Genomic DNA, 23,783 nt, shown 5'->3' on the forward strand with positions numbered 1-23,783 from the left:
AGTGACTCAATTCCTCGCAGTGGCTGCTTCATTACTTTGAGTTTTCTACAGAAAATTACTGAAACTTACCCTGAGTTTTGGATTTTTGAGACTAGAAAAATAGTTTTCAAGCTGAAAATAGAAAGATAAGATAGTCATTTTCAAAGTCATGACACATGAGTACATAAGAACAAAATATTAGCTTAAGACAAATGCAGAACTGCAGAAATTCTGACTCGTTTTCTTCTGATAAGCTACATCCAGAAGCCATTTACATTCATTCTTTTTAGCAACACAGACACATTGTGTAGCAGGACATCATCCAAGCCTCAACAAGGTTTTATCATCTTCACCACTGCCTATCCTTGTTCTAAAGCTTCGTGTCATGTATCTCCACTCAGCAAAAGGTTATTTTCAATGAAGCTGCTTCACTCTTGTACTCCATGAAAATACTTATCTGCACTCTAGCATATTCTTTCACAAAGGCACTATTAGACTGCAGCAGACTTAAAAAAAATAATCTATCATATTGCAAAAAACTCAGTGTGGGAGTAAACAATTTCTCCACAGAAGTTTACATTTCTACAGGGTTCTTTCTGCTTTCTTTAACTGAAAAAAAAAAAACCAAAAAGCAGTGACTGAATCAGTATTGTTACGGTGCTTTGGCTGGTTCTACAGCAACTGAAAGTTCAACTAAAATTGAGATTTCCTGCTTGAATATGATAGCACAAAATGGTCTGGACACCACAAAGCAAACTGAAGAATTAAAGACCCACAGAGCCTTCACCCAGTGTGGAAGCTATAGCACAAGGCCACACTCTGCATGGCTGCATATTCTGGAGCGTGAGAAGGAATTATATTTGTAAATCTATGCACCCTCAATGAACTAACAGACTGCCATAGTGCTGTCCATAATTACACTCTGTGTAACAGGCTGCGCTGCAGCAGCCCGAGGCTAAGCCCCGCAGCATCACCTGCACGCTCAGCTAGACTGAACAGGTAACTGGGGAAGCGTGCCCAATCCAGTTAGGTGTGCCGCAGGTCTGTAAATATGCAAATGAATGTGAAAACAATACCCAACAGCAAGGATCTGAAGGCGGCATGTTGATTCCAGCGCAGGTAAAGCGGCCAGAGATTTACTGGCCTGTATTTATACTCACTATGGTTCGGTCAATAGTATGCAGGTAGTAAGAAACTGGTTTCCCGGTCCATGACACAGACCCTTTCAGTGGTGATAGCTCCACAACTCTCATTATAGTGCCAATATCTAAAGGAAGAAAGTCAAGTCAGGGACCAAAGCTCGCTCAGTTTGCCACTCAGGTCTACTCAGCTGAAACTAGCCATGCAACAGTAAAGGCATACTCAGAACAAAAAGATAGACTTTGTATTCAGATAGTAAGGTCCTAGAGGAAAGCACTGCAGTGAGTTTAAAAAGCAATTTCTTATTTGCTTGCTACGCGCACCCTTCAGAAAACTTAGGAAATCTGGAAGATCCACCTTTCATTTCTTCAGAGGTAGTCAGCCACTCTAGAGTAAAATTGTGTGCTAGTGCAAGCTTTTAACAACTGGAACTTTCCTGTGTCTCAGAGACAATTTTTACAGGGAACCCCGTGACAACTCATCTGTAGTCACAGGCAGGATTTAATTAGACAGAACCAGTAACAGAATGTCGTTAGACCCAACCCATGTAAACTGTAACTGCACTATATTTGGACTGGGGACAAATATGTTTTATATTTGCTTTCTTGCCTGTATTTGTTTTGTTCCCTAGAATTAATAGGTAAGGGATGTGTTTAAGCATTTCCATAACCACTGAACACTGAGTGAGTGGCATGACTGCAGAAGAAATTAGAGCACACTGCTAATTAAATAGGAAATTACCCAGAAGAGTCAAAAAGCAAGGCTTAGGATTCAGCGACTTCAACCACTATTTTAACCACATTTTAATACTTGTTTTTGTTTGTCCCAGCTCTCTCCACATTTCCATTTCTTTTTGCAGATGGAACTACTAAGGACAAAAACGGTATTGAGAAAAAAGGTTCCCTGCTTCTTAAAGCTTTAACTTTTGCACTATATTTTTTAAATTATTTAACTGTTCGTATTTTAGATCAAAACATTAGCTAGACAGGCAAGCCATGTGACTCATATCACACTCAGGCACAAAAAAAAAAAAGCTCTGAATAAAAATATTACGAAAAACCTTGTAGGGCAGTAGCATAAAGCTAGCGCAGCAGAGTGCAGTCCCCTTCTCTGCGTGTGAAGGATATTGGCCGCAGTTGATGCCACCAGCTCCAAGGCTGACATTTCCCGGAAGCGTCACTTAGAACAGGCCATTCAGACTGGCACACGCCCCTAGCACGTCCCCTGCGTGCTCATTTGATATTGGTGTTTCCCAAATACCATGTGGTCACAGAACGGCATTAAGACCTCAAGTTTATTCCCACCACTTTCCCTCACTCTTGTAGCATACAAAGGTAATTTCTTTTCAGGACCTCTTCTCTGAATACCTGGAAGAGTTTCCTATTAGTGGAAGCTGTTACCTATTCTTATGCTAAGCAATCTCATTCACCCAAATCTTAATTAGCTATCTCTATACAATTTTAACATCAACATTCGCATTAAGGATTAAATAACAGTTGATATATAAAACTTTTACATTCTAGAAAACATTCCCAATGAATCCACACTGGGGTGAAAGCTGAAATACGGTAAGGAACTGGCTCAGCTGATAGCCATAATCAGGGCTTTTATTAGGTGAAAGAAGTAGCACACATTGTCTCCCTTGCCTCTCCACCACGTTTTTAATAACTGTAGTCTCCCAAACCTAGCAAAGAGAGAGATAACAAAATGGTCAGAAGCCACAAAAGAAAAGGCTTGAGAGGCCAAAAAATTTTCTTTATGTAGGCAGGTCTCCTAATTGAAACCTCAGAAGTGCCTTCTTGTATTTCACCTACTTCTAGTGTGCTGTAAAGGAGGTAGTAGGCTTTACTTAGGCACTCTTTGTCTTATTAGCAGGCTGACAGGCTGATCCTAGCTCTCTGGAGGCTTGAGGATTTCCAGGAGTACCATTCCACCTTTTTTCCTTTTATTTTCAAGTACATGTCTACAAAGGATTGGCTAGCCAGGACCTGATGGTTATTAAGGTTCCAAACAACCAGATGCCAAAGAAAAGAGAGTATCAAACAGGAAGGCAAAGGGCAGGTCTGGGTGTCCGATGCGCAGGACACTCATGCCAATGCAAGCTTAGTAAAAATAACTCACAATGGCACTATTTCAGTGAAATGCCTTAATGACAGTCTTCAAATTACTATTCTTGAAACACAGTCTACCACGAGTCTCAGGCCAAAAACAGAAAACACAGCTTGCGATTTACAACTCAGTACGATGCTTGCCATATTTGCACAAGGAGGGGAATGAGGCATTTTTTAAATTTAGGGAATGTTTTGCACTGGACACAGTAAATATGTGTAAAACCCAGCTTGGATCGTTCTTCTGCTTGAAAAATTTCAACAACAAAAACTGAAAAAAGGTCAGGTCAGAAGCAAAACCAACAACACGAGGTGCTAGTAATCTCAAAACCTCCTTGAACTGCAGTTCACATACTTGCAGAGGACAACATTGGCGAATATCAAGTCTACTACGTTCACAAGAGAAGAAAAACCCTTCACTGGCAATAAAACAGACACAGCAGCTGGGCATTTATGGGATAGGTCTGTCTGATCAATTAACAGCACAGAAGACAAGGTATTCAAAGTGGAACGTTTCAGCTTCTAAGCCTTACAAATCATGACTGGTGGGATCTACCTGTCCGAATTTAGACAGCTACGCTACAGGGAACTTGCAGGCAAGTAATCACTGCAGCGCTGTAGCTAAAGACATGAATCACGCCCTTGAAACACCTTATTTCTCTTCAAACACAACAGATGCCCAGCCAGGGAAGCACTGACATTATGGATGTCTACACACAGCAGGATGAACCCCATAAAAAGAGTGTCTGTTTGTTCCAGTGTTGGGGTGGATTTTCTGTTTATTTCATTTTAAACACGTCACTTTGGTATGTATGTTACACTGTTACAACAGCATCTTTCTGCTTACTTTCAAAACTCTTTAAAAAGCAACAAAAAGTCACCGCAGACATGTTCAGATAATGAATACAACATAATTGTAATAAGCAATAGAAAGGGAATCATACCACTCAAGTTTCGACTGTTAATCCTAAAATTTAGAGGTGCAAAAGGTTTTGAGGACACAATTCTCCCACCTGGAAAAAAGAAAAAAAAAAGTGACATCAGCTACCACTGTTTCTTCTAGAAACGACTACTTATTTAATATAACCCAGTACACTGCCCCTAATGAAACCACCACTTGTATATCATTACAAAACAAACAAACAAAGACTTAGAGCTCTTTCTGACAGCATCCAAGAAGGTCAATATGTTAGTCCTGCTACGTAGCTATGATGTGATACCTCAAGGATCACTTTAAAATGACAGATCTTAAAACACTTCAAAAAAAAAAAAGAGCGTATTAATTCTCAGTGGCAATCTACGGAAATTTCAATTAGGAACGCCACTATCTCATTCCTAGTTGTGTCCTTCATACACAAGCCCCCAAAGCCCTGTGATTTAAAAGAAGGCTAATCTCCATTTCACAGCTATTTGTGGTCATTCAGCCCAAGGCACAGAGCCTGAGCACCTTCTCGGAAGAGAAGTAAGGTTTCTTCATTGCTCAAAAAGCACTTGAACCTTTCCCACCTTGCCACTTTTTCAAGCCACCGCTAAACAAAAGTTTAAAAAAAAAAAACCAAACCAAAACAAGATCAACCACTACAACTGAAAATGACAGCTGAAGTTTGGGGGGTTCCACAGTTTGCAACAGAGGCCAAAAGTCACATTATTTACTTCAGCACAAAGCTGTACTATGGGAAGCCACATATGTTTCTTTTCAGAAATACTTGTTTTTGTAATTTCTACCATAACCAAATACAATTGTGACTTATCCAAGTGGTTAAGAGGAAAGAAAAAAGGCACCCTGGGCAACATAAGGGCCACAGCAGGGTTACTGGGCATCCCTGGTCACTGGTGTCTGCAATGCAACTTCTCAAGAAGCACACGAGACATCCAGTGACAGTGTCCCCCTTTTAATACTTACTAGTTAATACCCAGTACTAACGTGACAACTTCAAATAGGAGAACCCAGTAACCAAATTCAGTATGCAATTACAGACACTGAATACACAAAGCCATGCCCATGCAGCCAGGAAGCTTTGCCGTCTTGACTGTTGCCAGGTTTGTTGGCTCCCGTAAGAGGTAAGAAAGGACCAGCAGTAACTGCCGCCCCAACAGAGCGCCGCAGAGAGTCTTCACACGCGGAGCTGCCTCCAAGTAATAGGCACTCTGACCCTCCTGAGTAAGACAAGCAGTAAAATGCCCAAGAAACAACCACTGCCGTGCAGAGGCTTGCCTGCAAGGCACAGAACAGAGCCCACCAACCTGGCTTCTGATGGCTGGAACTAAGCCCTTACCACCAGCAGCTCCCACGGTAAGCAGGAAACAACGGAAAAAGGTTTTACATTCGATTTGTTACCTTCCTTCATGTTCGCAAATCGCTCCTTCAGTTGGTGATCCACCTCAGGACCAAAGGCAAAATTATTCACAAAAATAACACTGCAAGATAATGATCTAGTTAATGAACAGGGACAGGCAAACGGCACCCAAGTACACATATCCAGCTCCCCCCCACGACCACAAGTCACAGTCACTTACAGCCTTTACAGCCACGTATGGACTGAAAACTGCTGACTGTCCCTGACTATACAGCTATGTCCACCCAACAACACGTTTTCTTCTTGCATGGCGGCACAAAACAGTGCCTTACCTTTACCATTCACAGACACTGCCCACATCATTACATTTAAAACACTTTAAAGGCGTCCTGCTCTGACAGCTCCTCTCAGCATACAGCCGAGTTTTGCACCGTAAGTTTCAACATAAGAACAACATGCAAAATGTTTGCACCGCTCTGCCATGGTGAGATCAAACACCAACACAGCAACTACCAACGCACTTACAGTAGTTAATCCTCACATGAAGAGCAATACTCAAACACAATAGACACGTTTCATCCCATTACTGCTTCACATGCATTTAAAATATTACCGCAAAACATCAAAATACATTTTCTCTTCTAGCTCTAAATTCCTCCATAGTGCAAAAAGACAGTTGACATCTCTGAACACGTCTTCCCTGCTCTAAAACCAGTGCTTCACCCTAGCCTACAAAGTAGGATTTGCATCTTTCTTTCTGGGTTAGGAAGTCCAATAAGGTGGTTTTGTTCCTGGAAAAAAAGCAGTCATATGGAAACAAGGAAACCCGCACATAGGTAAAACCACACAAGTGATAAAAACATTTGTGAAAGAAACGGAACACATCACAGATTAAAAAAGAAATATTCCTTTATTTTTAATAGCCTGGGTCTGGTCTAATTGTCCCTGGTGCCTGTCTCCTACCAGCCTGCAACAAGAGTCCTCAACATCTCTTGGAAGCCGTTGAGCACCCTGCATGCACAAACTGTGAAAGCCATTCTGGCATATTGTTTCAACATGAAGAACTGATTTCTTTGCAAGAGGTCTGTTGGAAAAAATCCCCTCCTAGTGCCTCCACACACGAAACATGTTCAACAAGGACACTGAGTTTAAGAGCAGCAGCCAAAGCTATTAAAAAATACGGATGAAAAAAAATGTTTAAACATCAAGGAAAAAAAAAGTTATTCTTGCTACGCCTTGCTCTTGGAAATTTGGGAAACCCTGCCTGGCAAGTAAGGCTAGCTGGGGTTTCTTTCTCCTCCTTCCCACCACGTGCCAAAAAAAGGACTTTACAAAAAGCCAAGCATATTACTGGGACTAGAAAACATCCAGGAAAGGAAGGGAAAAAGACATAGCTTGCCAGGTATCTTTTTTTTTTTTAGTGTTCATTCTGGCACAGTATTTTGTGTGCACACAACTGAAGCACAGGAGCCCTCAGTCCACCCTGCTTCAGCCCTCTTTTCAGCACGTACTGCTGTGCCGCCAGTACAGTCACTGACAGGAATGCTGCGTGCTGCACAGCTTGCTCACATGTCAGCACTCAACCACGTAGAACCGTGCTCTGGTACAAACGCACCCTTCCCTTCCGAGCCTGGCCGCCAGCCCACGCTCACGGGAAGCGGGACACTTCAACCTGCTCTCTAGGACTGGGTGGCTCCAACCCGAATTCATCGATCTGCAGTCTCATTAGGCAGAGCAGACGCTGAGCAGTTGGCACGCTCGGAACAAACACAAACACCCAATAGTTGTGAGCAAAAAGCTCCTTCTTTCTGAATTTCTGTATCAAAAAGCAAGGCGGCTGTGGATCAGCAGGCATACTATTAGCAGCATACCATACAAAATAAACAGCTACCAGCATTTCTGCATGCAGTTAGATGTATTTACTAGATGTATTTCAAAATAAAAAAAAAAAAAGTTAAATTTGTTCCAAGGAGAGTTGCACAGACAGCAGAGGAGTGTGCATTTGGAACAGCAAGCAACAAAGCAAAACCCCGCTATGCTGCAAGGCTGGGACAAGTCTGTCCACAAATTAAAAAGCACCTCCAGAAGTTTAACCGAGGTACATAATAATGCAAGAGTCATCAGCCTGGCAGACGCCTTCTTGATGGAGTACTCTCAAAACAGTGTCTTGGAAGCAATCCATAATCTGCCACAAGGCTGAAGGCTTTCAGAGAGCCCTCTGACAACTGTCTTCCATTCCCCCACGTAACAGGGTGGCCCAGAAGGTCACACAAAAATAAAGACTTGAAGCTGAAAGAATGCAAAGCCTTTAAAACTACAGAAGAATATTTCATTGCTTTTAACAAATTTACTCCCCTTTTGCTACCATCAAAAAGCAGTCTAACCTTCTGTACAGATCTTCACAGAAATAAATCTTCAAGACAATCAGCTTAAATTAATTCCCAATTTAAGCTGGAACAGACTCACTTGGGTCTTTTGCTTTTTTTTTTTAAATGGAAAGTGAGCCTAGCTGTATGCACCAACAGCCAAGATAACTAGGTGTTTTGCCAGAATCACTGACACGAACTACGAGGATATACAAAACCAACAGAGGTTTATACTTCTCTGTATAACCAGAATTTATCTTGGATACACCCTTGTACGTAATACCATGGGACGTGCATTTAAACCCATTCTTCTAGTCAGCAAACAGGATCTAAAGAGACCAGTACAAAAGTTGGCAGATAGACTTCTGGTATTTGCTATGGAAATTCTATATAAAAAGCTGGCCAGGCTCCCAATTTCCATTATACAAACTCCCAAATACTCAGTTCATAAAGCAGCATTCAATTGCTGTACTGTACCTTGTGTTTGCAATTCTCTCTCTCCATTCTTCTGAGAGGAAGTCACCTCTTTCCAGCTTAAAAAAAGACAAAGAACACAAAAAACCACATACACACAAGAGTTAACATTGTTTCTTTCTGCTCTGCACCCCTTTTCCTTTGGTGCAGGCCAAACATGCTGTCCCAGGTCAGTGATACCACTACAAATAAGGCCAAATTAAGTCTTTAGGACATACCGAGGAGAGCAAGCACGCAGAGCTCAGCAGCTGGCTCTGCCCGTTCCTCCGGTCCCAGAGGTGCCTCCCTCTCTGCTCCCGTGGGATGAGCGGGGCAGGGTCTCCGGGTATCACCGATGCCCTATGCAGGCTGTGCTCCTTGGGGAAGCCAGCAATGCCGTACAGCGCCCGTACCAGAAACGATCAGCAAATGCCTCCTCGGGTCCCCACCGAGCCCCGTGGTGCGGTCAGCCCCTTCGAAGAGGGGGAACCGGAGCAAAGGGATTCGGCACAGCACTTGCTGGAAACACTGGCTCGGAATTCAGGCTCTTGTTGCAGTGGACAGACAAGCATCAGATTTTTCTGCAGTACTAAATATAAATCTTGGATGCTTCTACCACTTTCGAGTTGGAAATCAAGTAACATAAAGGCCTCATTTGAAAATAATTATAGTTATGACTTCAGTGACTTATATAGTACCTTTCTGACAAAACCACATCAAGTCCCGGGTTAATACCCACAATTACATAGCTATTCCACAGATGAACATTTTCTCAGTCATGCTTTGGAAATGAGAGAAGAATCGATGGGCCATGCTGTTTTGCTGCACCACAAATAAGGTAGAAGGAGGTTAAGGGGAAGATGGTAAGAGGAGAAGAGAAAAAATAATATGCAGCTATATAATTTATGATGATGACACACTTTGAAGGGGCAAGATGATGGCTTATATCAGAACCTCAGGAACTTCAAAGCAACGACAGGGACTGCTTAGCATCCTTTTTCTGCACATATTCCTTTGTACAGAAAGAAGTGAGTGTTTCACATGCCGGCACTTCTTCTCCTTTAGTGACAACTCAAACAGAAGTGCCTGCACTGCAATGCAAAAACACTCAAGCTACTTCCAAACCTCACTAGCTCAGCCAGGATACCTGTCTCAGTGAAGTACCAGAGCCTGGTGTCTTCCACTGGGAGCTTTCCTTCCCCAGCGGAGCAGCCTGATGCCACTCTGAGCCACAGAAGGGATGACGAAAGGAGGTAAACCTGTCTGAGCCAATGTGAAGGACAAAGCCACAGCTGCCAACAGGAGTGGGTCTGCTTCCTGGGAGGAAAGGGGGGGGGGCGCAAAAAAAAAGAAGTCTAAATGCCCTGCTGCTCTACACACTGCACAAGAGGGATGAGAAAAGCAAACACTGAGGGTACTTGGGCAAGAGTTCAAGAACACTGCAAAGAGCCTTACGTGTTAGAAAGTAAACATGCTGAAAATAGCAGCTTAGAATAACTAAAGTTAGTCAGAATTATCTCTTCCGCCAAACATCTAGGCTGAAGTAACAATTTTACAACAGAATTACTACCTGTATTCTCACACCTGCTGGGAGGGGATGCATGTTTTCGTATCCCCCACTGTAGTAAAAACAAAGCATATGTTGCACTGAACTCGGAGAGATCCAACCTAACAACTTACTAGTAGGTATTTTCAAAATCTAAAGCAGAAACTCAAGCAAACATCAAAACAGTTCTGAAGAGTTCCACCTTCTTCTCACCTCATACAGGGAAACATTTTTCCTGGAGCCCTCTTTGCCCTATTTGTGCATGGAGACCATCTCTATATTATTTTTAAGAGATAAATTTGTCTCAAGGTTTTATCTGTTCTTGTAGTAAACAGTTTCATGGCTGAGTAACCAAAACACAGTAGAAGAAAACCCACATGCAAGGCAACTACATTTATTTTACAACAATTTTTGCAACTCAGCTTCTATAGTGCAGTCCTCCACACCACACGGTTTCTAATGTCTACAGGAGGTTTTCATACACTAAAAGAAGAAAGAAAAATATTTGAAAAATAAGGAAGCGTGATTATAAAGCCATAGTCTAGCAAGAGAACAAAGAACCAGCATAACAGGATACTATTTTGAAATACTAAGCTTCACATAAAGGTCTTGAAATCTAAACTAAGTGGCTGCTATACTTTATTTGGATCCAGTTACACCATGTTTGTCCTGGCTCTGTGGTTAGGAAGAGCACAATTATAACTAAAATCTCCTTGCTTTAACCTGACAGAACACATGGAGTCCGAGCACTTTTCCCCCGTCTACTTTTGCGAGATATAGCCACATAACAATTCAAACGAACCACAGCCCTGTTTAAACCCATCTATTTTTGTACTGTAATGCTACCCTAGCTCATACTCAGCCAACAGCTGAGGGAAAATCTCACCAGGAAAAATACTGGAGTACAGAAACAACCAGACGGTCAACTGTGGTTGGGAGAAAATCAGCTCTTTTTTTCCCCTCTGGAAGCAAGACAGTGATTCCTGGATCAGTGTCTGCTACATTCAAAACAGAGTACAAGAGTCATCTGATTGACCACTCCTGACAACCAGTTTCTTCACCTACCGTACTTGGGGAGCAGTGATCAACAAATGATGGCCTAAAGGGAAGAAAGTAAGGCCTTCCCCATCAACTGACACAGGGAATCCACAAAATCCCTCCAAAATCCCAGTCAGCTCTGTGGCTTACAATAATTTTGAGAGCGAAACAAAAACCAGTAAGGACACTCCAGCTAACCAACTCCTGGCAAGGGCTGCAGTAGCTAAACCAGTAGAACGTGGACCATTATGGTCACGCAGGGAGAAGGTGACATGCCCATGGCGATGCACTCGGTCTCTTCCCACCAGTGTCTCCACCCCCACTGTGTTCCTCCCCTCTCTGTGAAACTTAATCTCCTTAGTGAATAATGAATGGAAGGGACCATCTGTAATGCAGATATTCTCATCTGATTAGACAATGCTTTATCTAAAAGGATAATTAGCTCAGTGAAATCCGCTTCAGAGAGCTGCCAGCCTGCATTGTTTCTAAATTTAGAAGCCAAAACAGGTTTTTATTCAGGTTTTTCCAACAGATAAATTTGGTCCACAGAGACTGCACAAATACACTCAATGGCATCCGATTCCTGCAACTCTTCCTATAACTCGAAGAAAACCAGCAGGTCACCGCCCGGGGGGAAGCGACAAGAGGTGCACTCCAGCGAGCATGCATTCATCACGTAGCAGAGCACCAGTTTGTGAAGGTCGAGCCCCTCTGCTGCGGAGGAGGGCTTCGTTCTCACCCCAGCACTGGGCTGGGAGTCTCTCTGGTAACGCTCTGTTTGACCGGCTACACAAAGCCATAAATTCACACGCAGAATACCTCATTCCAGCAGCCTCCATGCAAACACTTGGCTCACAAAAACCAGTCATTTCTGCCTGGAAAAGTACACATGGTTATTTTTAGGTTCCTGTTCTTTTCAAAAATAACTGGAGGCATGAATCCAAGCCTCCAAAATGTGGCATCATTTCAAAGCCACAGGGGACGTTTGGAGGGCTTTTCAAATACCAAAACATCAAGTTTCCCGCTGAAATAGGGCATTCAAAAATATCTGGGACAAACAGATATCCTGCCCTTTCCTCAGCTGCAGAGTGCTGTTAAGCAATGGACATTTTTAAGTCCAGGTGCTGTCAGTTATCCCCACAAACCAGCAGCTGGTATCAGGCAACAAGAGACAATGGAACTCCTACACAAATCGCTCTGCTTTTGCTCAGAACAAAGATTTCCAGGAAAACACGCCAGGCAGGGCACCCCATACTCAGAGACAAGCCAACAAGCTTACAGATGCCAGGCTTCCACTGATTTACGCACAACAAAAATGCCCTCTAATCCACAGGGCTGAACAACAGAGCATCTTCAGCAATTAGAAGCTCCCGGGGTTTCCTCTGAGCAGACAGCACGTGTGTCAGAGATGTCCAGCCAGCCAAAACCCCAGCCTTTAGCAAAACCGACTCATGTCTTCCTGCAGTTCTTTTGAAGACTTGTAGATGACATCCACCTCCTGCTGAAACAAGCTTTTATGGGACAGGGCAAGGTATTCTGTTATAACCACCCTGAGTAAACAAAAACAAATCCTTGTCTTAAGCTGAAGCCCAATTTGTGACAGCAGCTACCGCCAACTTCGCTTGCAGAGACCTCCTCTAAGCTATGACTGGAAGAAAATCTTCCCCTAGTAGAAGAGTACAACAGGTAGTAGGCACTGAGGACACACTGAAAACTGTCTTCAAGGGTACCACGGGAAGAACACTTAAGCACTTTGTGCTACATGGCAATCTCAGCATTGTGCCCTAGATACCTGGATTTTGAAGCCACATGAGGATATTTACAGTTAGAAACCATGAAAACCCATCTGCCTCTTAATTGCAATACCGCTTTTTAATTTAATGACTGCACGTGTGCAGAAATTCCCCAAGACACTCTAATTATCTAGGCCTAGTGACCTTAGAAAAGTCTCCCATTTCCTTCAGACAACGGTTTTCTTGAAAAGAATGGGGTAATGCTAATCTTGGAAACGTCTGAGTTCCATGGGAAGAGAAATGAGAAGATAAAAGGAGCTGAAACAAAGTGACATGTGTTGGAAGTGGGACATTCTAGTCCAAAAAGCTGAAGCAGCTGCTGATGAGGAAAAAAGCCCTAGAAGTAGAATGCATTCCTTATTAATGCAAGAGAGACAACTATCAAAAAATACGATTATCCCTAACTGATCAGGAATTAGACATCAGGAAAGTTGAAGAGCAACTGAAACTAAACAACCATAGCACAGGGATGTAAATATTTATAGCAAGTTGAAACGTATCAGTTGAATATAAAAGCTAAGAAAGATTCTTATCAGAAAGTGTTACTCTCTTGGGTTTTTTCCCCCCCCCAATTAGAATCATGAGATTGAACAGCCCATCATTTAAAATGAAACTCAGTTCATTTAACAGGATTATGAGATACAACTACCTGTAATAGCCAGAAATCAGGAGACTTACAAGCCAACGTACGACGAGCCACCTTTCTCCCGCTCCTTTCACACCCCAGATGGATCTTCCCGCTCTAAAGCTGCAGCCATGACCCATTCCCAGCAGCTGCATCTCTGCAGAAGCCTTAGGGAAACAGCATGCATCAGGACACTTTGCCACTAGCTACTGGAGAAGTTTCATGGGGAATTACCATCTGAAAGTGACTACGCAATGATGTTTCATGTTACTGAAAAGATCTGCATATATGCGACTCCGTGTATTTCTGTATGGAACCATTCCTCTAAAGACCTTTTTCTACGATAGTGGACAAAGTAGAATGGAAACATAGCTGGACAATAAGGGTTTATTTTAAATATTGTCACTGGACAATTCAGGTGTCCAAGCTCGGAGCTTCCAGCAGTAACAAGAACTTTCTGGTGGGGAAAGCAAGGAAGTGAATCTGACGGCTGCAGATCTGGGAAGGTAAATCAACTGCTGCCCCACAAAAACTAAAAGAAAAGACCTCAGGCAAGCAGCAAAACACTTTTCAGTGAGAAATCAAAAATCCATCTGTACTGGAATCCTATGATTGTACTAGGCTCTTGGCTGTCGGGAAAGAAAAAAAAAAAAAACAAAACAGCCCACACCACAACCCTTCAGGCCCAACTGCAGGATTTATTGCAGCCTTATGTACCACAAATTTTACAGCAAGGCAGCTGTTACGTGCATGAAGTCAAAACCACCGTCCACATCATTCAGACAAAGCCGCAGGTGGGATCTGAGACTTCTTCCCACTGAACTTCTGCCAAGCTTTCCTCCTCCTACACCTTATTCTTCTCAAAATATTTATTTTTCATATGACTGACTAAAACATTAGAGTGGAATGTTAAGCTCTGCTGATGACAGACTATTTCAATCTGTGCTTATTTTGTCTCCAACATTTGGAATTTTTGGACCCCACTAAGCATTTTGCAGGGACAAAGCTGTCTTCTAGAAAGATAAAGATACCAGGCTTTTAATTCCATGCCTCCCAGCATCTTTGAGCTGCATTATGAGGCAAGCTTGCTCTCTGTTTAACAACAGTCACCTACAGAAGATGCTGTCTAAGGACTTACTAAAGCAAATACACTGCTTGGCAAAAAAATGCAAATGTAAGCCTAGGATGTTTGATGAAGCAATAAACACTAAGTAAGATCTGCCCTGTGTGTCTACATGTAAAAGACAAAAATCTATCTTCAAGCATCACTACAACAAGGTGATAGGAAATCAACTTTCCTAAGACAAGAAGTGCTGCAAGTGTTCAGCTCTTCCCAGAAAACAGACCGCACACTCCAGAGAAATCTTACTCTAAACGCTTTTGGGAAAACAGACTTATAAAAGCCAAAGAACCTAGCAAAAAATAAGTAGCTTTGTTTCAATATAGTACCAGACTCTGTCACTTGGAATGCACAATATGGAAATGCTTGCTGCCTACGGCAATCAATATGCTTTCAATATTTCAGTCCAAGTTCCTACCCTATTCTTTAAATTATACAGCTCATAAGCAGAGTATCTTCAGTAACAGTTCCTTTCATGTAATGCCAGCTGGGTGACACAATGGAAAAATGCCATATGGCCACTTCATGAAAAGTAAAGCGTTCACAGTGTTTCCACAGCAGGAAAGAGTTAGCAGCCTGATATCAATCCTGCTACAAACCAGTCCCACAGCAGGCCCAGCATTCCTCTGAAGAAAATCACGCTATACGGTCAAGGCATTTCAGGAAGAAAGTGCACAGAGGCAGGTGGTACTATCACCTTCTCCAGCCTGCTGCTCGAAAGGAGAGTTGTAGCATCCTTTGTTGCAAGATAAGCCCTCTAAAGAGCACCAGGGATCCCAGCAGACACAGAAGACTGGGAAATAAAGGCTGGCCATCTATGACCTGCCATTTGATCCCACGCTGCCGGAACGCCAAAAGCCTTGTGGTTCAAACCATTCCAGTAACATAGCAATAATGGCTCTGTGCAACAAAAAAATGAAGCAGTAGTTTCCCAAACACTTGCTCGCACTTCAACTGCAATACACATTGCCAGCTGCAACTTCTGAGCAGGAAAGAGGGACCCAGTTTCTCTGGGCTACGAAGGAACAGCCCTGATCCATCTAGCCCCTTCCCTGACCATAGGCAAGTGGCAGGAGAAGCACAAATACAAGTATTTTCAGAACTCCCAGTTCACATTTCCACACTGGAAAGTGATTAACTAGGGAGCAGATTTTCCTAATGACATTTAAGGGGGAGAAAAGGAAAAGAGGAAGAAGCGACACAAGACAGTGTATAACTCTGCACACGCTTCACACTACCATTACAGTGTGGAAAACACATCCACAATGATTAAATAACACTCGGAGGAAGGGGAAAGCTATTTCAACATGTGTCCCTAGCCCCAAGTAGAGAGATGCCCTGTGATGACCCATTTACTCCTCCTGCTCCAGCCCCACCCTCAGAGCGTCTCATTCCAGTCCTTTCCAAATCAGAACTAACCACCCATCATCCTTCCTGGGCCCACAAGCCACCCCTTACCTCCAACTACAAACTATTTACCCTGTTAATTGGCCCTGGAGTTCTCTGCTCCCATCTCACAGTGCTGGCATTGATCCAGAGCTTCAACTCCATGTTCCCTGGCGTTGAAACCCCTGCCCTCCCATCCCCTCCACCACCCGTCCCAGGTGACCACACCTTCATCTGCCTGCAGAACCAAAGCTTCAGCTTTTGTTTCTAGCAGGAGATTTCAGAAACCTAAGGAGGAGCTGCCACGTTCAATAGCCTACCCAGCAGAACCCACACACCATGGAGGGGAGGGGGAGAAAGTAACAGGAGATTTAATACAAACAGAAGACACATGGCAGCCCCAGTTAAAATGGCAATGTTTCAGAAGAATAAATCTTCCAAAAGCTTCTGAAAAGACCTGAAAGTGCTCCATATAACACCATACCACATGTCAAGAAAGACAAGGAGAGGGGCCTGGGAGGATGTCTGGGAAAACACCATCCTCATCATCAAGATATAAGCCAGAAAGCAAGTATGAGTTGTACTGCTGCTTGGCTGGTGAAAGGCTGAAGAGGACTTTGCAAATTCTGTACATCAGCATGGATCACAAAGTTTTTCAGCTGAATTTCACTCACTGTGTATTCTGCATGTTTTTTCCCATACCATTTCATCCACTTTCTGAACTCTCTGTCCATCGTCTAGAAGAGGGAGGAAAAACAAAACCACCTATTAGGACATCTTGTGTTAACCAGTTACATCACAGTAAAAGCAGCTGCACCTCTGACAGTGCTCATTGACCTCCAAGACTTTTTGTTTGGTTGGGTTTTTTTGCCATTAACACTCAAAGGACAGGCAGATAGACAACTACTGTGGTTCAGTTCCACCCCCCCCCCCCCCAAAAAAAAACCAAAACCAACTTTGCTTCATCAGGGCCAAGTCAAAGCTGGCATCTTCCTCTCCTTCCTCATCATGTTATAAGCACGGCAATATGAGTTGGTGCTGCTCAGCACTAAAAATGGCACAACCTTAAGTAGCTACTGTGTTGTGGTCCATAATTCCACAGGGAGTAGGAGGCACTGAATGCAGCCCAGCCTAAGCCCAGGTAGCAAAGGAACAAACAGGATAAAGACAGGTCTGCTAGGGTGAATGAGCAAGCAGCACGCAAAGCACTGCAACAGCAAACAGAAGGAGCATTGCACTTTCTGGAGCAACCTGAAAGAATGCTTCAAAATACGTCTGAGCAGAACTAGGGCTGCAGAGGACGGAAGGCTGCTACTACCCAACCCGGTAGCTGGCACTGGTTTTCCATTGCCCAAATATAGGAGAAAGGAACCAGAAGCCCTACACATCCAGATAGCTTGGTGCCTTACAAATATGCATCGCCACATTTACATCATCTTGTCCTCATCTATACAAACTGACAATGTACTACACAGGTCATTACTTCAGAGTGGCAGTGAGGGTCCAGCTATGCCTTACAACATGTTTGAAAATGAAACTCAAGTGTCTTGGAAGACAGGGGGAAAAAAAAAAAACAAACGTGATCTTTAGGATTTGACTCCACATATGGAAGGGCCCCTATCTGGAGGTAGCAGGGAAAGGAGATACGGGACACACAGCAGGAATTCTGGCTTCACAGACAACTTGCAGATGGTAGAGACCTCCATCAGCAGGTCAATGAAACAGTGTGTTGACAGATCTGCTTTAAAATTCTTTACATTTCAAAAGCACTCGAAAGCTCAGTAGCATAACTCACAAAAATCTTCAGTATTTTATATGTTGCATGAACTTACATTTTTAAAGACAACTTCACTGAAACAAATCCATAACATTCTTCCTCTTGAGCTGAAGCTTTTCAAAGTCATCTGCATTAATTATCATAGTAACCAGAGACGTGTTGCCACAGCCAATCTTAACTAGAAACTTAATCCAATCCCTTCCACAAATGTTTGTCAGGGATGGGGAGGAAAACTGGTTCGTTACACACAGCACAAGGCAGATTAGCTGTACACAGGCAGCTTCACACATTCTGACACTGCAGCAGCTGTTTAGTTGTTAAATCTGACAGGACGTCAGCTGTAACCAGAAGAATAATGCAGTATATTTTGTTCCCCTAGTAATCTTATGAAATATTGGTGTACTTCTAAAAACCAAGGTACCCCATGAGTTAATACTCCTAATATTCAATTTGTGGGTAATTTTTTTGTTTGCTAACCATTTTCACTCAAGCCTTGTGTTTGCACAACGACATGAGGATTTAACTTTCCCTCTTTAACACTGATCTTTAAGTTTGACAGTAAACACAGACAAGAGTCCAGGCCCTGCAAGTGACTCCCTGATGAAACCAGAACGCTCACGCAGAGGGACTGCAAAGAGTGCTCCAGCTGGAAATTTCCACTGGGTCATAACAGGGGAAACAAAAAGGATTTTTAGATCCTCGTCTGATCCTCTTCACAACTGTGTTTATGCATTTTTGCCCACACCACTGAAACAGTGGATCAAGGATTTTTTTTTTCCCCCCTCTCTTTCTAAGGTATAATTTTCTAGCCTGTACAGACTGAGTCAGCTTGTTTTAACAATACGGAGGGATAAGTTTCTGTTCAGTCTACTGAAGAAAGTAAACTTCTCATGGTAAGGCATGACTAACCTTTATTGTTTGCTCGTAGCTCATTTGCCTTCCAGGTTTGCCTTGGAACTGATTATCTTTGTGTGTCCCCATGGGCACAGAATTACAAGAAGTGTAAAGAAAACTGCCTGCCTGACTAAACATTATGGTCTTCTTCTTATAAGACTTCATTTAGGTGCCTAGTAAGCCGTTATTAACCAGATGCCCAACACAGGTCTCAACAATTAGCCTACAACAGTTTAATAACTAAGCTGGATTTCAGCTTTAGGACACCAAAAATGGGCACCACTACCATAAGCAGAAACATGGCCTTTAAAACTTTAAAGAACTATTTGTCTGGTGAACTCATTCCTAGATTTGCTTAATGCTATGGTCTCTGGAAGCCTTGTGTCAGAGCCATTTCAGACACAGAATGATTGCAGGTGTTTAGGTGAAGCCTACACTGCACTTCCTTTTGAACAGGTCCTACACCATTACCGGTCAAAGAGTTTTACATCTCCTGGTCCTGAAATCACTTTAGAAACATGCTAATGCTCCTTCCGTGCATTCCACAAGCAGTGCGTGCTGGTTTTGGCTGGGAAGGAGTTAATTTTCTTCACAGTAGCTAGTATGGGGCTATGTTTTGCATTTGTACTGAAAACAGTGTTGATAACACAGGGATGTTCTAGCTATCGCTGCGCAGTGCGTACAGACTCAGGGCCTTGCCTGCCTCTCTCACCACCCCACCAGCGAGGAGGCTGAGGGTGCACCAGCAGCTGGGAGGGGACACGGCCGGCACAGCTGACCAAAGGGATACTCCATGCCGTGTGACCTTATGCTCAACATCTAAAGCAGGGGTAAAAAGGAAAGGGGGAACGTGCAGAGTTACGGTGTTTGTTTCCCCAAGTAACCGTTAGGCATGATGGAGCCCTGCTTTCCTGGAGATGGCTGAACGCTTGCCAGTCAGTGGGAAGTAGTGAATGAATTCCTTGTTTTGCTTTGCTTGTGCACACAGCTTTTGCTTTACCTACTAAACTGTCTTTATCTCAACCCACAAGTTTTCTCACTTTTACCCTTCCGATTCTCTCCCCCACCCCACCGAGGGGGGAGTGAGTGAGTGGCTTCGTGGTGCTTAGCTGCTGCCTGGGGTTAAACCATGCCGCACGGCTAGCGAACGGCCAGACATACACTTCTCTCCCCAAGCATGCCGTGCTCCAGGTCTTACTGACCTGAGAAGCAAAAGCAACCAGGACTGAAACTCTGCCTTTTTTCCTGCACAGCACTAAACAGTAATCCTGAGCCACTGAATTAGCCTTCCAATAAGGCATATATACACAACTCACTTTAAAAAAACTCTCTCACCTCAGCATATTTGGCTGGAATATCAGCTTTCTCCACACCATAGTGATGTTTGCAGTTTGTGGCTGCAGCCACTTGAAGCACCACCTGACCCACACCTGCAGGAAAGAAAAAACAAACCTGAGAACAAGTTTCAGCAGAAAACCACTGCAAGGGGAGATAAGAGATTTTAGAGCAAAGGCCAACAGAGAGAGTGCAGCTGATCTGTGGGACCAGGCTGCAGGCTACAATTTCGACTTCCAGTTGCGTCTGACAGCTCCCATATGAACTCTGCCTCTCTCTCAACTGGCAAGCAGATTCAAGGCAATGTGCATTACTGAAGTCTCATTTGCCTACCAGGCATGAAATACTAAGAACCTGGTTTTCAGTAAAAAGGGTTTACATCCTAACTAGAAAGCAAGCAGTGCAATTTCACTTTTCCTACAGAAAAGAATTTGTAGCATTGTAGTTCTGAGGTTTACATTTTTCAATATATTGAGCACTTTTTATGGCAATAGTGTAACATCACAACATTTACAGCCATGTTTGTATTCATGGTTATTAATGGCTACTTTTATTAAATATTCTGGGCTCATTTTTACAAATTTGCACAGGTTTCAGAACAGCTGCATTTTAATTTTTTTTTGTCCACGAATTTTATATGCATTCCATCAAATCTACAGGTCTAACATTGTAATTCACTATTTAAGTAATTGAACAAACAGTTAGACAAACTTTACCACATCCCAAAACACATACTTGTTGGTCACATACCTATGCCATTAATTTACAGATTGGCTAAAATGTTTGTCACAGTCTAGCAATATTTATACAGGTTTTCACCATGAAATGCAGCACAAAGGCTGAGAACATGTAAAGCTTATCTATATATGAGCTACTTCAGAATACCACTAGAGAAAATATGACAGGGTTCAACACTCAAAATTTCAGAAGCAACCACTACACTGACAAGACTAAGTATTACTTAAAAATGCATGAACTTCCCATCACTCCAAATTCCGCTTGCATCAGATGCTACCAGCAGTAATTAGCTGCCATTTCTACACCTTGCCTGAACGCATTCCCTCTCCCCCACTCCAGCGTATATCACAAAGAAAAAAAATGCTCATTAGATTTCTCTCCCACATTTTGCACGCACTACAGCAATGTCATTCCGCATTTGCTAAAGCAGTCACTTAGGATAGTCTTAAAACGTCCAATAGCCATCAACAGCGCATTGATGCATCCCTTTTTGTCTATGACTAAGGCAAAATGCATTCCTGTCTCTCCAGTGCACTTGCCCATTCTGCAGCTGACCACATGGCAAACAAGAGGGAATGCAAGAGGACAGCCCATTTGCACAGCAAACATCTCGCTGTTTTCCATTTCATTGGCTGCCGGCAGGAAGCGGCACTGGTAATTGAAGGGGTGGGACTCCCGCATTTAAACCATTACCACTATAATGTTCTCTGGCACAATGAGAACTGTGGTGCTGACAGCGGGTTTTGTTGTTGGGGTTTTTTTGGTTGTTTGGGGGGTTTTTTGCCAATTCCTATTTTGCGTACATATGCATATTTTAAACACATGCAAATATGGATGTAGAGATTTCTGCAGGGGGGAGAACACGGACAATCAAAAGACCTGAGCCAGAACTGTTTCACTGTTTCTTATTTATGAAGACCAAGGACGACAAAGCCTAAACGGATGATCAAGAACACGCTGCATTGTCAGCTATCACACGATACGGCGTAAGAAGTTCTAAATCCTGTCTGTCTTTGGCTTTTCTTTTTACAAGAGCTTAACCGTATCGTAATTTCCATTTGCCTAATGATGATGCATACCTCCATCAATGCCTCCTGCCATGAGCCACATATTCCTGGCATCACCCACAAAACTAACAAGAACAGTCACCGCATCCTGGTGGGGGTTTAGCCCTGCTGTTCAGCCGCTGCTGCACGCGTGTAGTTACTGGAACGGCACTAAATTCACTGAGAGAAAGAATATGCTATGACAGTGTACGCTGCACTCAATACTGCATTGATTATAATTTACAAAAAGTTCACTCCTTCAGTACGAACTCAACAACTATGTTCTGGTTTTAATTGTTTCAGTGCTCCAAACATGTAAGTCAAAGGCTTCTGAATTTAAACCATTCCTTTCATCCGGGCTTTTCAGACTACGAATTTTTACACTGTTGGTCAAACTCCAAGATTAAAGCGGGAAGGTTAGCAATAAATACCTGGCTTTATTTCTGATGATAGCAGGTAAAAGTACCTAACATTTGAGCTTGTTACATAATCAGCAGCACCACAGGACTTCAGATACGATCTTGTTTAACCTTCCTCAACGAACAATTGCGAGCATCTAGGGCAATTCTCTTCTTCCAGATGGAAAATAGTTTGTCAGATCTGATGCCTTTCTAAATGTCTCATCTGAACATAAGTCTTTGCAACAGGAAATTTCAGACACAAGCCCCACTGAGGGAGGAAGCAGGGTGCAAAAAAAAACAAAAAAAACAAACCACTGAAGATCCTTGACTGGAGATGTATTAAAGTTTTTTGGGGGAATGGCAGTCCTGTTATATCTCAATTTAAAATATATTTATTTTTTAACAACTTGATGTATTTTAAAATATTCTTCTCTAGAAGTCCTGTATCATACCAGTAATAAAATGGAAAAGTACTTCATTTAACAAACTTCACAATCCATCCAACAAAAGGGGAAATTCTTATTACTCCTTTCCTGCTCTGAACCAGATTTTAGCAACAAAAAGAAGAACATCGCCTTCTTACTCAGTATATCTCTTCCACATGTGTTTGAATCATATCTGGTTTCTTTACCAACTAGAAACTTCTATTTCCTTTTAAAACGCTAACCTGTTTGTGAAATGCAGTTGTAGGTTGTAAGCTAGATTTTGCAGGGTCTCACAAGGCAGCTGTTAAAGCTAACACTAAAGTCTTTTTTGACACACCGAAAAGTACGCCAGAGGAAAAAAACTGCTTAATTTTCTGATTCCACACCAAGTGTTTCACACTGGCATGGGAAGGTTCAAGAAATCACATTTTCAGATATGAACGGCATAAACTGAATCCACTGAAAACAGATGAATTCTTAGAAATGGAACTGCTACTGTTATCTTTCAAGCATCATTTTTAATATTGTTTCTTCTTTATAAGTGTATCCGCCAACAGCAACAGAAACCAAGAGTTTTCTGTAACAAGGGTTTATTGCATTTGTAGGCCAACATTTCACTGACACCACAGGGAAGAATGTCTGGGATGTCTGTTCGGTCTAATAAATCTCGTCATAAAAAGCAGGAGTGTCACTGGGGATTATCTAGAAAAGGTGCTTATCCTGTAGCACAATCCTTAGTCCTGGTTTACTTTCCAAATGTGATTTTCTTTTTTTTTCTTTTTTTTTTTTTTTTTAAGAAAGGAAAAAACAGCAAACAAAAACAGAAAAAGAAAACCCACTTCAGTTATTGGTCACTTACCACTGCCCAAGTCAACAAACAAATCATCCTCTGTCATTTTAATTTCATCTATCATTTGGGCCACTAAATCAAAGGAAGTTTCTCCGTAAACCTCTGGGGAAAAGGGCTCATAGTTGTTGAGTTTCTCTGGATCAGTCACCGAGTGGTTATACACTTGCTGCAGGATGTGCCGGAGGAGCCCGTTGGAGGGACGAGTGTTCAGTTTCATCGGTTGGGTGGTTCCCTTCCACTAAAGGTAAAGAGCAGGAAGAAGATATGAATCCAACCTGAGGACAAGTAAACGTCACCAAAACAAAGCTGCATTGGCATAACACAGAAATGAAATTCCCTCCTGTCCCCTCTCTCACAAGCTGGTCTGCAGGTGCTCGGTGAAGATAAACCAGTGAATGATACTGAAGAAATTAGGCAACAACAATTGCTCTGTCCTTTGTCTCACCTCAACTAGTAGGCAATTTCA

The 23,783-nt window shown here is 42.7% G+C and overlaps 1 protein-coding gene across 7 annotated transcripts in view; it reads right to left on the reverse strand.

The window, feature by feature from the left end:
- Positions 1-23,783, reverse strand: part of DOT1L (DOT1 like histone lysine methyltransferase) — a 77,993-nt gene that overhangs the window by 30,824 nt on the left and 23,386 nt on the right. For 5 of the 7 annotated variants that reach the window (XM_075444467.1, XM_075444466.1, XM_075444469.1 and 2 more), the window contains exons 5-12: positions 23,327-23,555; positions 19,858-19,952; positions 16,526-16,588; positions 8,368-8,423; positions 5,566-5,645; positions 4,172-4,240; positions 1,140-1,246; positions 70-111 (exon numbers count right to left, since the gene is read on the reverse strand). In XM_075444467.1, coding sequence (XP_075300582.1) covers positions 70-111; positions 1,140-1,246; positions 4,172-4,240; positions 5,566-5,645; positions 8,368-8,423; positions 16,526-16,588; positions 19,858-19,952; positions 23,327-23,555 — 741 coding nt within the window. Of the gene's footprint in view, positions 1-69; positions 112-1,139; positions 1,247-4,171; positions 4,241-5,565; positions 5,646-8,367; positions 8,424-13,398; positions 14,620-16,525; positions 16,589-19,857; positions 19,953-23,326; positions 23,556-23,783 lie in introns of those variants that run through there. The other 2 variants (XM_075444470.1, XM_075444468.1) reach the window with 2 other exon arrangements.

This window comes from Opisthocomus hoazin, chromosome 27 (genome assembly GCF_030867145.1).
Source record: "Opisthocomus hoazin isolate bOpiHoa1 chromosome 27, bOpiHoa1.hap1, whole genome shotgun sequence".
In the NCBI taxonomy this organism is placed as follows: Eukaryota; Metazoa; Chordata; class Aves; order Opisthocomiformes; family Opisthocomidae; genus Opisthocomus; species Opisthocomus hoazin.